Here is a 13,823-nt window from a genome sequence, read left to right on the forward strand (position 1 = left end):
AAATTATGCTTGTTCCTCCCATAATTCAGGTGCTGTAATTTAAACAACATTAACCATACAACATTTTGGTTTAATTTAATTATTTAAATTCGTAAAGTTAGATGACTGATACTTGAAAAAAATATGAGAAGATAAATTTAAGTAGAAAAATACCAGTTTATAGATTTTATATTTCTACTTCATAGTATACTTTATAGTATATACTTCATAGTATACTATATTATATGAAGAATAAAATATACTTCATACAATAATCTATATTACTATAGATACAAGAGTATATACTTCATATAGTATAGCACTCTATGTATATACATATACTATAGTATATACATGTACTGTACTATACTATACTATATGAAGTATATACTTCATAGTATAATGAATATATGAATATAATACTAATAAATTAATGCTAATAAACTAAAAATAGGAATAATTAAACTAAACTAATAGTAATAAATAATAAACCATAATACTAGATTATATACTTCACAGTACTTCATAGAATATGCATTTATACTTACTGTTAAAAAGAAATACACTGTTAAAACACTTATATCAGTATTTTGCTGTAATTATGATAGTATAAGGACATACACAAAGCAGGGCTAGCAGATAGTAACAGTGTCTTTTTATAGACCAACAGGAGAAAGCTGAAAAAAAAATTATAAAATATCTAAATAAACTGAGCAGTTGCTTTTAGCTGTTATTCAGCCTTGAAAGACACTATTTCAGACCTAGAAAATGTTTCTGTGCAAGTGTGTTTCTTTTTCTTTTTCTTTTTTTTTTTTTTTTTTTTTTGTACAATCCATTTTTCCTAAGTTTTCTGCATTTTCCTTTGTAGGTCATTCTTATGCAAGAAGCTAAAAGTAATTAAATTTGCAGGATGAAAACATGGCACAGGCACTGCTGGTACCACCAGGACCTGAAAGCTTCCGCTATTTTACTAGAGATTCTCTCGCAGCTATTGAAAAGCGTTCTGCAGAAGAAAAAGCTAAAAAGCCCAAGCAAGAACATACAGATGATGATGATGAAAATGGTCCAAAACCAAACAGTGACTTGGAGGCAGGAAAGACACTGCCATTTATTTATGGTGACATACCTCCAGGAATGGTATCTGAACCTTTGGAAGACCTGGACCCATACTATATCAATAAAAAAGTGAGTGAATATTCTTTTGCACAAAATAGAATATGATTTTCTGCAGTAGGGAGATTATTTTTTACCACAAAATATGGCTAGAGGCATCCAGCCATAATACATAGAAATATCCTTTCATGTAACAGAACTGATTTATGCTCTTCTATATTGTGACTTCAGCATCTGTTATTTGTTATTTACCTCAGGAATAGTAAGTAATATATAGTAAGTAATATATAACTTCCTTCAACTTGCCTGAGAACATGGATGAATTTTCCTGATTTCAATGTAACTGTAGTACTGGATATGACAAACAAAATGTTTCAAGCATGATTTTACGTTTGAAACGGTTGTGTATAACCGGGTAGCATTAATCCAAGTTAGTGAAATAAATGACTGTAGCCACATTCCTTGCTTCTGTTACAGCTATATAACATATACTAACATAAAAATACATATATGTAGCACAGAGACTTTTTAAATCTTTGGTCTTATAAAACAGTTTTATATAAATTCTTACCTAGAATATAACTTTGTACACTAAGTCCTTATTTTGTCTAGTTGCAAAACAACTCTGGAATAAAGTTGCATAATTAAGTTCAGGAATAAAATTTAGTATAGCATCAAAAAGCATGAGTACTGAAGTATTATTTCTGATCTCCAGTGATCAGAAAAAGTAGTCAGAACTGGAAAAACTCAAACTACCGAAGCCTTATTAGTCTGCTGCAAGTAATTAGTAAGCTGCAGAATCTTTTTTCACAGGTGATGTCAGTATTTATGTTACATACCAGCCTGATATGCTTGACAGAAAACAAATGGACATTTTAAATGATGAACTAGAGTCACTAGATGATGAACTACAATGATGAACTAGTCATCACTCCTCCAGTTTCTAGCAGAAACTACTCTTAATCATCAACATGTTGATGCAGACAAAATCATACATGAATTGGAGTCTGTCTTCAGGCTCTGCTGCAGCAGGGCCCTTGGGACAGGCAGTATCTGTTGACTTTTTCTAACTGGGTGAAAGGGAGAGCAGAGAGAAATGCCAGTGACTGTGAGGGCACTCTGCCATCCTTGGTGCCACGCATGATGCCATTGTTTGAACAGGCACTGGCAATGCTCCTTTGCCTATTTTCTTTCGTGGCAGAGTGACGTTTGCTTTTGCTTGCAGAGCATGGAGACCAGATAGGCTGCAAAGGCCATTGAGAGGACAGCATTTTTCTGATGAATGGCAGGTTTTTGCAGATAATAGAAATCAACATGGAAACCAGTGATACCCTACAGCTCTGCTGAGAGTGTAACAAAGAGTCTATTATGGTAACACAAAGCAGAGCCATTAGCACTGCCAAAGAGCAAACAGAATAAAGAATAGTCATGTCCTGAAGAAATTTCAAAGAGTACCAAAGATGCAAGTAAATCTCAAACACAAATATACTTGGAATAAAAATGAAAACACTTAGGCGATGACCACCAAGAGGAACAGAATGAAAGTGAACACTCACTCTATGCTTATCAGGTCAATTTTTAAAAGATAATAATTACCTACATTTGGTGCTCACAGATAATAAGAGCATATTGTTCAAAATGAAAACATCTTTTTTTTTTTTTTTTTTGAAGAAACTATTTGTTAATATAGGTTCTGGTTACACTTGTCTTTGCTCAGAATGATGTCAGCTGGAAGTTTATTCACCCCTCTCAGTTTTTCACGGATACGTTTTTAGAAAATACATATAATTCATATTGGTAGTGTTTAAGTTCTAAAATGAAATAGCTACATTGCTTAGTGACAAGGTATTTGTCCTTGTAACCATATTTTTGTACATATGATTCTCTCACATAGTTGTTCCAAATACAAAGCAGAGTTCTGAATGGCTCTGTCACAATTTTGGTTTTGTTTGTGTTTGATCACAAGGTAGAATGTATTTGACTGATCTGAAATTCTGACTTTAATCAAAGACTTAATTTGTTAGAAACAAACATTTAAAAATATTTTAATGATGAAATGCTGTATTTTGCTATTACTGATAAAATGACATTTGTCCTGATATTTCCCACCAATTTTAATAATATCAGAATTCAGTTCATATGCTAGGAAAGTCAGCGAACTGGAGAATCATCCATGGAAGGCTTAATCCACTGTATTCACAAAAATCAGTTGTTTTCCTCACACAGTAGACAGTAGAATGAAACTTGAAACTACCAGATGAAGAATAGAATACTTTATAAGGAGGTAAAGACAATTGTATAGTCAACATTGTATTTTAATTTTATATTTTTTGTTTTTCAGACATTCATAGTATTGAATAAGGGAAAGGCAATTTTCCGATTCAGTGCCACATCTGCCTTGTACATTTTAACTCCTTTTAATCCCATCAGAAAAATTGCTATCAAGATTTTGGTACATTCATATCCTTTTTTTTTCTTGATGTTGATTTAAGAGTTGTCATTTAAGACTGAAATAATTACTAGAATATGACTTTTCATACAGATATACAGATTATGCCCATGTGGGTGTACTGTGCTAACTAAATTTATGCTGATCACACCTAAAAAATCACCTTGTGAATTGCAGTAAGATCTTCCTTCCTAACAGGAGAATTTGCTACTGACCACCTAAAGCTGTCAGAGCTCACCTATCAGGCTTTATATACAAAAGGAGGCCTGGTCCCATACAAAGCTCTGCAGCTATGGACAAATTAGTAACAAACCACTGCACTTCAATGTATCTAAGGTCACAAATTTACTAAGACCAGTAGTATTAGTAAGAAATGCAGTATTTCTTCTAAGACCAGTATTCCTAAGCTTGACTCATTCAACAAGGATAAAAGAGCATGAGTAAAGCTGTTTTTTTCAGGCATTCGTTTTCAGCATTGTGTTTTTAGCATTGGGGTTCATGTCCTATTAAAGATCCAGGTCAAAATAAAGTAGAATATTTTCCAATATATTTCATTCCTTTCCAAATAACAACCTAGGTGCCCCTGCATATAGATATTTTAGAATGATTCCCCGGCTTTAATGAGAGATTACATTTGGGTACTCATTTCATATTTTTATACATGTAAAAAGTTCAAGTTTCATTTAAATCCCAAACATGCCATAATTATAAAAGTAATGCATTGTTTTACAGTGAGTACTCCATAACATGCCAGATGGCATACTGTTTAAAATAGATAGAATTACGTGCAAAGCTTTATTTTCAGGTCTGACTTGGAATTTCACGTTATTTGTACATATTTTTATATGCTTAATATTTTAATGCTTTCAGCATTGTAAAATTGTCATGTTTTTCTGACTTACATCCCTTGACTATAATCTACATTATTCAGCATGCTTATCATGTGCACTATTTTGACCAACTGTGTATTTATGACCATGAGTAACCCTCCAGACTGGACAAAGAATGTAGAGTAAGTTAACATTTTTACTTCTTCATTTTTACTTCATTTTCATGTGCCTCCAAACAAGAAGTACTTATGGAAAGTTGCTTATCCAAATGTGCTGTTCTACAGTCAGGAAGAAGTAGATTCCATGAGATCATTAATATCTTTGTTTCCCTCCTGAATAATTTCAATGGCTTAGAAATAATGCCTTGTTCTTTAGAATTATGTATGATGAATATCTGAATTTATACTGTGAAGTACTGACATGAGCTCTTGCCCTTGGATGATCTGAGCTGCAGGCTGGAAAAAGAGCTCCAGTACTTCACATGTGCATTTGAAGTTGTTGCACGTCATTGGTGAGGCCAGCATTATATTCCTTGAGCATCCATAATCTTAGCACAGTGGGACATTCTTTGTGGCTCACCAATGTGAACTGACAAGTGCTAGCCACAGTGGGCAGTCTCTCCCATGAACACAAAACCACTCAGACCACAAGAAGGTCAAACGACTGAGGAAAGGGTCTTACCTATGAAGGAGTAAGGGAGAGCTGAGAGAAGGAAGGAAACCACAAAGTATCAAGTTCATGATTATACATTAATTTCTATTCTCTAAAAAACTACAGATATATGTTTTCCTTTGAAATATATGTTTTCTTTGAAATGATGCTATTGATCAAAAAAAAAAAAAAAAGGGCAAACCAAAAAAAAAAGAAAAAAAAAGGTTTTAACTGCTTGTGGCTTCTTTCATTCCCTCCAGTTCTCCACTAGCCATTACTGATTTCTATTTATTTCAATGCATGCTCTGAATGTTATATATAGAAACTGTAACAGCATTCACCTGTTCCCCAGCCTGCTCAGCAGTGGCTATGACTGTTACTGTTGCTGTGAGGCTGAAAGGAGAGCAGTAGGATCGTAGGTAGATTTCCTTTTTTTTGGTCAGTCCACACAGACCCACGTTGGCCTCAGGAAGTCTCTGCATTACTCTGGTTATAACTGACTATTCTATATTTATAAATAAGTGGTTGTTCCCACACCAGTTATATTTGTAATCATGCTCCACATGTTCAAGAATAACACTCTGGGCATGTTTTGTTATATTTAATGATTATTTATGAAATATACGTACCATATGCATGAATATAGTTATTATCCAGAACTGATTTTCATAAAACTCTCTGATTTTAACATTAAAAAAATCTGCATTTTTGTAACACTTAGACATCCACCTGATCTATGAATGCAACCAAACAGACGACTTCATGAACACTGGAGAATGTACATATAAATATCAAATCTGAAATGTATCTATAAAAACTAAAGTCTGACACTATTTGCAAGCCCAAGCACTGAGATTAAATCAAGCTTTTAGAAAATGATTAGTATATATGTATCTTGGTTTTGAGTTTCATCTACTGAATGATTAAATTCATTAATTAGTTGGGACAAATCAGCTTAATGAGTTGTTCACTTCTAACTGTTCATTTCATGCAAGTCGTCTTTCATTAAAAATGCCACTGTCTACAAACGTAAGTATGAAAAGATCCATTTTTTCTGCTTTGATGCATTTCAGGTATACTTTCACTGGAATATATACCTTTGAATCACTTATAAAAATTCTTGCAAGGGGGTTCTGCTTAGAAGGTTTTACTTTTCTGCGAGACCCATGGAACTGGCTTGACTTCAGTGTCATTCTAATGGCGTAAGTGGTTCAAGAACTTTTTAAGCTCTTAGGGCATGAAATTAGTGGCAAATACTATTCTTATCATAAATACATTTATTTAAAAGTATTTAATTTCTGCAACCTGTGAAGTTTAGATACTGTGTCACACATTCTAGTACTCATAAATCAAAGTAAAATATGGCAGGATTGAGTACAGAGTTTCAGCTGCTAGTATAATTATTGCTAAGGGACACTAATTTCATGTCCTACATTTTACTGCTCATCAGAATGGAAGCCATCCCTTTAACTTCATGTCACCATCCTATTACAGGCTATTTAGTTTAATTATCTGTTCAAATATAAATCAGTGAGTTTCACTTCAGTGAAATTTAAGCATAACTGATGAAAATAAATACCTATAAGAGAGAGGTGTACTGAAGAGACAGGTAAATTTTGGAGTATGATTGCTAATGTTGCCACAGAGGTTTTGAAGACCCTCATAATTAGTATAAGCTCTGCCTCAATTCTGAATAACTGTGATTTAATCCTACAGGTATGTAACAGAATTTGTAAACCTAGGCAATGTTTCAGCTCTTCGAACTTTCAGAGTATTGAGAGCTTTGAAAACTATTTCTGTAATCCCAGGTAAGAAGTAACTGTGTAAGGTGTTAGGCCCCTTGTAACTCCAATTGTTATTTGTGTGCTGTCATTGTGTTTGTGTGTGAACTCCCCTATTACAGATATGTGACAGAGTTTGTGGACCTGGGCAATGTCTCAGCGTTGAGAACATTCAGAGTTCTCCGAGCTTTGAAAACAATATCAGTCATTCCAGGTGAGAGCTAGGTTAAACACTGAGGCTGACTGTTGTTCCATTGAAGTTGAATTCCCTTCATTGAGCATAAGTCTTGTTATTTGTTGCTCATAATGCAAAAAATAAAAATAAATACCCAAAAAGGCATGGATCATAAGTCAGGATTATGATTCTTTGCCTTTTTAGCATTAGCTTCTTTTATTTTGCAAAATCAGCCTTTGAGTTTAACAGATTCTTGCATGAAGCAAAAATGTAAGGCCTATGGATTATTTTGCTTTGTTTTTCCATATTTTATTATGACAAATTGTCTCTTTTACATTAAAAATGCTTTAGCGCTATGGCTTTCTTGATTTTGAATTTTTTTCTGTTATTTTACCACTTAAAATTGAAATTTGCCTTGAAGACAACCAACTAACAACAACAACAACAAAAGCTACAAAAAAAGGAGATAAGTATTGCACAGGAAAATTTATCAAATAAAAAAAAATATATATATTTTTTTCTGAAATTTACTTGCAATTCTGTCCAGTTCATATTGTTCTGGAATTATATTTAATATAAACTGGAAAGTGAATTATTGGCATAGTAATAAATGGAAAGAGAAATTAAGAAATCGGAACATATCTATAACAGCAAAGCATGACTGATAAATTTCCTGCTTGATAATTATGTTATATTTTCAGTGTATTTGAATGTATGTACATTGCATATTCATAAAAAAATATTTTTCTTTTATTCATCTTCACAAGCTCTGAGGCCATTCATGAAGCTTTACTTTTTGACAAATAAAAATTTATTTTAAGTGTCTGCATGACATCTTAACTATATAGGAAGGGCAAAGATACTCTTTGATAAATCTATGGATCTTTTCTCTTTGCAGGCCTAAAGACTATTGTAGGAGCCCTGATTCAGTCTGTGAAGAAGCTCTCAGATGTTATGATCCTGACTGTGTTTTGTCTGAGTGTATTTGCACTAATAGGGCTGCAGCTGTTCATGGGCAACTTGAGGAATAAATGTCTGCAGTGGCCTCCAGACAATTCTACTTTTGAAATAAGTGTTATTTCCTACTTGAATAGCACAATGGATGAAAATGGTACATTTGTTAATACAACAGTGAGCACATTTAACTGGAAGGATTACATTGAGGATGAAAGTAAGAATGACTGATGTAACTTTTTAATATATTTGTGGCCACCTACATTTTTTTATTTTTTTATTTTTAAAAAGAATGGCTTATATTTCTGCCTTATATAGAATTGTTTACAGTTACTGACCAACAGTAGACACATACAATAAACAAGTACATTAACCAGAAGTGTTCCTAAATAAACTACAATGTAATTAGCAAATAACCACTTTTATTTTATTAAGTTTATTTATTTATTTATTTGTTGGTAGTACTTAACGATGCATTTGATTTTTTCACATATATTTCTAATGTTTTCTACACAGCTCATTTTTATATTTTGGAAGGACAAAGAGATGCTCTACTTTGTGGTAATAGCTCTGATGCAGGGTAAGACCCTTTCAAAGATCCTCTGTTATGTTTTGTAGAAAAAGCAATAACATGAAATCTATCCATATCAGTTGCATCTTCCTATCAACAGTGTTATAAAACTTACAGGGTTTTTCTGGTAAACAATGATTTCTTACTGAAGTCAAAATATCACTGGCTAAGCAAAATATTAATTAACAGTGTTTGTTCATACTTGATTGGAAAATTATGTTGATGTTGATAAAATCTGAAACCTTGTAAAGTCTATTTTGGAGATGAACTGATTGAACAAAGTAGGATGAAAGCAGAGACAGAGAATATGTAAAATATTAAGAAAGCACAAGGCTGAATCTTTCTTTTCAAACCTAGCTTTTTGCAAAGTTCACTGGCAAACTCTGCCATACATGTGTGCCCAATTGTTAGGCTAGAATTGTTAACTGACCTCTGATACCTGACTGGCTGCAGTGATGAAGCTTATTAAAAAAATCTCAGTTTATGTGTGGGAGATCCCTAACAGTATAATTGTATTTAGCTAATAATATTTCTTAATCTGTCTGTAACCCTAACAACATTTCAGCAAGTATTTTTGCCAGGAAATTAATCATTTGGAATAAAGATTCTATTTCCAAAATGTGACTGAGAAGAATTTAAACATTTGGGGCATTCCAGGTAGAGAAGGGATGAAAAGGGTATCTTTTGTTTACACTCATATTTATTTGTTTCTTAGCACGTTTTTTTCTGAATGAACTTAATTGTAATTCATGGATTTCATGTGCAAAAATAACACATATTGTCCCAAAACACTTTATATATATATATATAAATACACAGAGGAAAATAAAAGTTAATGAATTAATATATCCTATTTGGTTTTCACATAGGCAGTGTCCAGAGGGATATATATGTGTGAAAGCTGGTAGAAACCCCAACTATGGTTATACAAGTTTTGATACCTTCAGTTGGGCTTTTTTGTCACTCTTTCGGCTAATGACTCAGGACTTCTGGGAAAACCTGTATCAGCTGGTAAGGAAATTATATGATGTGAAAAGTAGGCTTACTTGTACATGAGCCAAAATGTTCAAGTAACAGCAAAGCATTATGCTGCGCAAGGATGACACGCAAATTCGTGAAGCGTTCCATATTTTTTTAGTAGAGCTTAGGGATATGGTTTAGGGGAAGATTTGTTAGCGTTAGGTCAGAGGTTGGACTCGGTGATCTTGGAGGTCTCTTCCAACCTAGACTATTCTGTGATTTTGTGATTCTGTGATTATGGTGTTGCAGTACCAAAGATAAGAGGTGATTTAATATATGCTTTCTGTTCCCTAGACACTACGTGCTGCTGGGAAAACATACATGATATTTTTTGTTCTGGTGATTTTTCTGGGCTCATTCTATTTGATCAACTTAATCCTGGCTGTGGTTGCCATGGCCTATGAAGAGCAGAATCAAGCAACCATGGAAGAAGCAGAACAGAAAGAGGCAGAATTTCAACAAATGCTGGAACAGCTGAAGAAGCAACAAGAAGAAGCACAGGTAATGATGGATATTGTAATTTCTAAACACCCTTGTTCTTAAGGCATGTATTTCTATGAATTAGAACATGTGCAAATTATTCAATGAATTGCCAAAAAAAAAAAAAAAAAGCGTTTACCATGACAGTTTTAGAAGTGGATATAGCTGATGAAAAATCAGGAATTAAACAAATGACAAATAAAACCAGCTAATAGTACAGAAATGTTCACCATTGTTGACCATAAAAATAAAATATTTGTGATAATGCTGTCCTTGAAACCTGACTTTAAGTAGTCATAGTTCGCAATGCTTTTACGTTACAGATCTTATGAACCATGTGAAAAGTCTAGTTATGTTACTTCTGGTCTGAGTGAGAATTTCCAAGTTTGCTGTACTTAATAGTTCCTCCCCAATATTTGGAAAACAGATAGAAGGATTGTAGTCAGTGTTCTCTTAGGTTTCTAATCAGCAAACTATTTAAGCATATCCCTAATTCAAGCACACTGAAATCAATCAGAAATTTATATACCCTTAGAATAGACAGCAGCATCTGTAACAAAGGTATTATTTCAGAATGTTTTTAAAGTAATCTTTGTTTTCTTTGAAAAGAGAATAAAAAATATTTTACAGATTTATGAGAAAAATGAAATTTAATAGATACATTTGTGTGAAATTTTTGTATCTGATTGTAAAATACATGCAGGAACTCAGCTCTGGGAATCAGACCTCTCTCTAATTTCTGGACTGATTTTCTATCACTTCTCATTTGACATGTAGTCATTTTCAATAGAACAATGGTTATAAAATCATAGTAAACCAGTATTTTCTACGAAACTATATGCTACTTTTGGTAGCATATTGGTACAGCTACTTTCTCTAAATTAGAATGATTCTATAAAGAAAGTGATAATAGAAAGTGAAACTCTTTTTCCTTAAAAATAAACCTTTCTGCATGACCTGTGAAATCTAACTAGCATATCTCTATTTTAGTCATTAAGCCCTATCACTTCCAAATCACCAAGGAAAAAGAAGAATCCTGCAAAATGCAACTTAGTAAAAATGTTAAATATCACCAAAGATTGCATTTTTAATGACACTTTCATCCCTAGAAGTCACTAAGCCACTGTTAGTTATATCAAGAGATATCTAAATGTTTGTGTGATTCAGTGTGGAGACAGAGAAGAAACTGACCAAGAATTAAGAAGAGAAATTGAAAAAACAGACTATGAGGAAGGTTGGATAAAAGCCAAAGCATCATTACTTCTTTTTATATGAATGGCAACTCAATTATAAGAAAAGCAGTATTAGAGTCAAGATTCCTTTTGTATGTGAAAATGTTTTGCTGAATAATTACAAAGTATATATTACAAAATATATATATATTATATATGTACTTTTGAGTATGCATATTTTTGAGCACATCTGTATATATACTCAAAATATGTCACAGAATGCTGTTAGAGTGGGAATTTTGGAAAACAACATGAAGAGGGAGATAGGGCTAAAAGACATGCCTAAGTCTTTGAGAAGTTTGTGTCTGCTGCCAGTGGAGGTAGAAGGAAAGTGAGGAGACTGCAAGACAGTGAAGAAAGGCTGGATTCAATTTCTTTCAGGCTACTAGTTGGATTGTGATACAATAACCCATATAGTGGATGTTAGGGATTAGTTTTCTCTGTAAAGATTCAGAAGGACTCAGCTGAATTAGAACATAATGTCAGGCAAGAAAGGATCTGGAAGCAGTTCTGAAATACAAGAAAAGCCCCACACTTATGCTTTCCCAGCTGCCTTCATTTTAGACCAGTGTCTTGTTCAGGAAGTCTTTAAGGAATAATGATGAAATTGCACTGCTAAATTTGATGTTTCAAGTAGCTCACACTACTAAATGATGAGGAGCTCAATAGTTTAACTTTGGTTCATTTTGTTTGTGTGTATCTTCTCACTGAAAGGTGTACAGCAAGCAGTACTGCCAGAGTGATAATAAAAACAATTGATAAAAGCCTGTAAAATTGTTCGGTTTTGGCCTACTGAGAATACCATGTTTGTAACCTGACAGGCAACAGCAGCAGTGGCAGCAGCATCAGTTGCATCAAGAGACTTCAGTGGTGTAGGTGGATTAGGAGAACTCTTGGAAAGTTCTTCAGAAGCATCAAAGTTGAGCTCAAAGAGTGCTAAAGAAAGAAGAAACAGAAGGAAGAAAAGAAGACAGAAAGAAATGTCGGAAGCAGAGGACAAAGGACATATTGACAAGTTCCCCAAGTCAGAGTCAGAAGACAGTATCAGAAGGAAAAGTTTCCGCCTCTCCACAGAAGGAAGTCAACTGACATATGAAAAAAGATTCACATCTCCCCACCAGGTACAGAGCTCTCTCTCTCCTTTTCTTTTTTTTGCCTTTTATTTATTTTTATTTTTTTTACTAAGTCATGTACATCTACTCTAATTTGGTTTTGACTGACAAGGGAGCAGCTTTACATATTGGAAGTTATGTTAAAGGTGAGTGAAGAAAAAAACAGTGTTAATAGTGTTAACTGTTATATTTTGATGTAGTTTGACCCATTCTATTAGCAAAGGAAAAAAAAAAGAACATACCAAGGATAATTTTGAACTTAATAAAAACATTTCTGAAAATGTATTTCTGAAGATGTATTTGGCAGACTAGAGAGTAATCAAAGAATTTGATTAGCATTCATATATTTGCATTAATCAGTTATAGGTTCTCTGTTCTGGATCCATTTCAAAAGCATATATATATATATATATATATATATTTGCAGACCACATTATCAAAATGCCCAGAAGAGGAAACTATATACTATCATCAGTTTCTATTGGTGTTCTTAGTTAGTTTCTTTAAATGGTAGATAATGAGAAAAGTAGCTCTAATACTCCACAATAAAGACAAAATATATCGGTATTGTTTAGGCTTGAATTTAGAATTTAGCCATACTGTTCTTTTTCCCGGTAAGCTCATTATACAAGGAGGAATCATTCCAATCATAGGAAAAAAAAATGTTTAGGAAAATCTGTTTCTGGAAACCATTTAGTCCACATTTCACAGCTCTACTCCATTAAATCAAAGGAATCTTTTCTGTTGCTTCAAAGTCTACACACAGTTATGGTATTTACAGAAAAATCATTCCAAATGTCTCTTTTCAAAATGATCATGTCTGGTCTCAGGCAATAGACAATTGTACTGGGTCTGGCTGGGATGTTAACTTTCCCTGCAGCAGCCCATACAGTGCTGTGCTCTGCACTTGTAGCTAGAACAGCAGTGGTATCACACCGATGTTGTGTCTGCTGCTGAGAAGTGCTGGCACAGCATCAGGACTCTCTCTAGCCCTCCTAGGGGGTGGGCAAAAAAGTGAGAAAGAAACATCAGCAGGGCAGCTGACCTGAACCAACCAAAGGGATGTTCCATACCATGTGATGTCACACTCAGCAATAAAAGGTGGAAAAAGGAAGAAAAGGGGAGGGGTGGGCTCTCGTTGCAAAAACGTCTGTCCTCCTCCCGAACACAGGCTACGTGCGTTGAGGCCCTGCTTCAAGGACGTAGTCAAGCATTGCTCATTTGTGGGAAGTAGAGAGTAATTTATTTCCTCTGCACTTCCACATAGCCTTTACTTGTTTTGTTTTGTTATTCCCTTTCCCCCTCCCTCTTCACCTTTCCCTTTTTTCCCTTTAGTTGAATTGTTTAATTAATAATAATATTTCCTTAATAATATATATATATATTTTTCTCTTTAATTAAATTATCCTTATCTCAACCCGTGAGTTGTTCTTTACTTCTCCCCCTCCTCAGATGAGGAGGGGAAGAAGTAAAGAA

At 33.8% G+C, this 13,823-nt stretch overlaps 1 protein-coding gene across 8 annotated transcripts in view; it reads left to right on the forward strand.

Annotated features, from left to right (window-relative positions):
- The window catches only part of LOC118169754 (sodium channel protein type 2 subunit alpha-like), a 76,224-nt gene that overhangs the window by 14,421 nt on the left and 47,980 nt on the right, over positions 1-13,823 (forward strand). For 5 of the 8 annotated variants that reach the window (XM_035331325.1, XM_035331330.1, XM_035331328.1 and 2 more), the window contains 10 exons: positions 848-1,164; positions 3,434-3,552; positions 4,464-4,553; positions 6,096-6,224; positions 6,926-7,017; positions 7,877-8,149; positions 8,449-8,512; positions 9,373-9,514; positions 9,818-10,024; positions 12,057-12,356. In XM_035331325.1, coding sequence (XP_035187216.1) covers positions 898-1,164; positions 3,434-3,552; positions 4,464-4,553; positions 6,096-6,224; positions 6,926-7,017; positions 7,877-8,149; positions 8,449-8,512; positions 9,373-9,514; positions 9,818-10,024; positions 12,057-12,356 — 1,683 coding nt within the window. In that variant the 5' untranslated portion in view covers positions 848-897. Of the gene's footprint in view, positions 1-847; positions 1,165-3,433; positions 3,553-4,463; positions 4,554-6,095; positions 6,225-6,269; positions 6,831-6,925; positions 7,018-7,876; positions 8,150-8,448; positions 8,513-9,372; positions 9,515-9,817; positions 10,025-12,056; positions 12,357-13,823 lie in introns of those variants that run through there. The other 3 variants (XM_035331326.1, XM_035331331.1, XM_035331332.1) reach the window with 2 other exon arrangements.

Source organism: Oxyura jamaicensis, chromosome 7, assembly GCF_011077185.1.
Source record: "Oxyura jamaicensis isolate SHBP4307 breed ruddy duck chromosome 7, BPBGC_Ojam_1.0, whole genome shotgun sequence".
NCBI classification, from domain to species: domain Eukaryota; kingdom Metazoa; phylum Chordata; class Aves; order Anseriformes; family Anatidae; genus Oxyura; species Oxyura jamaicensis.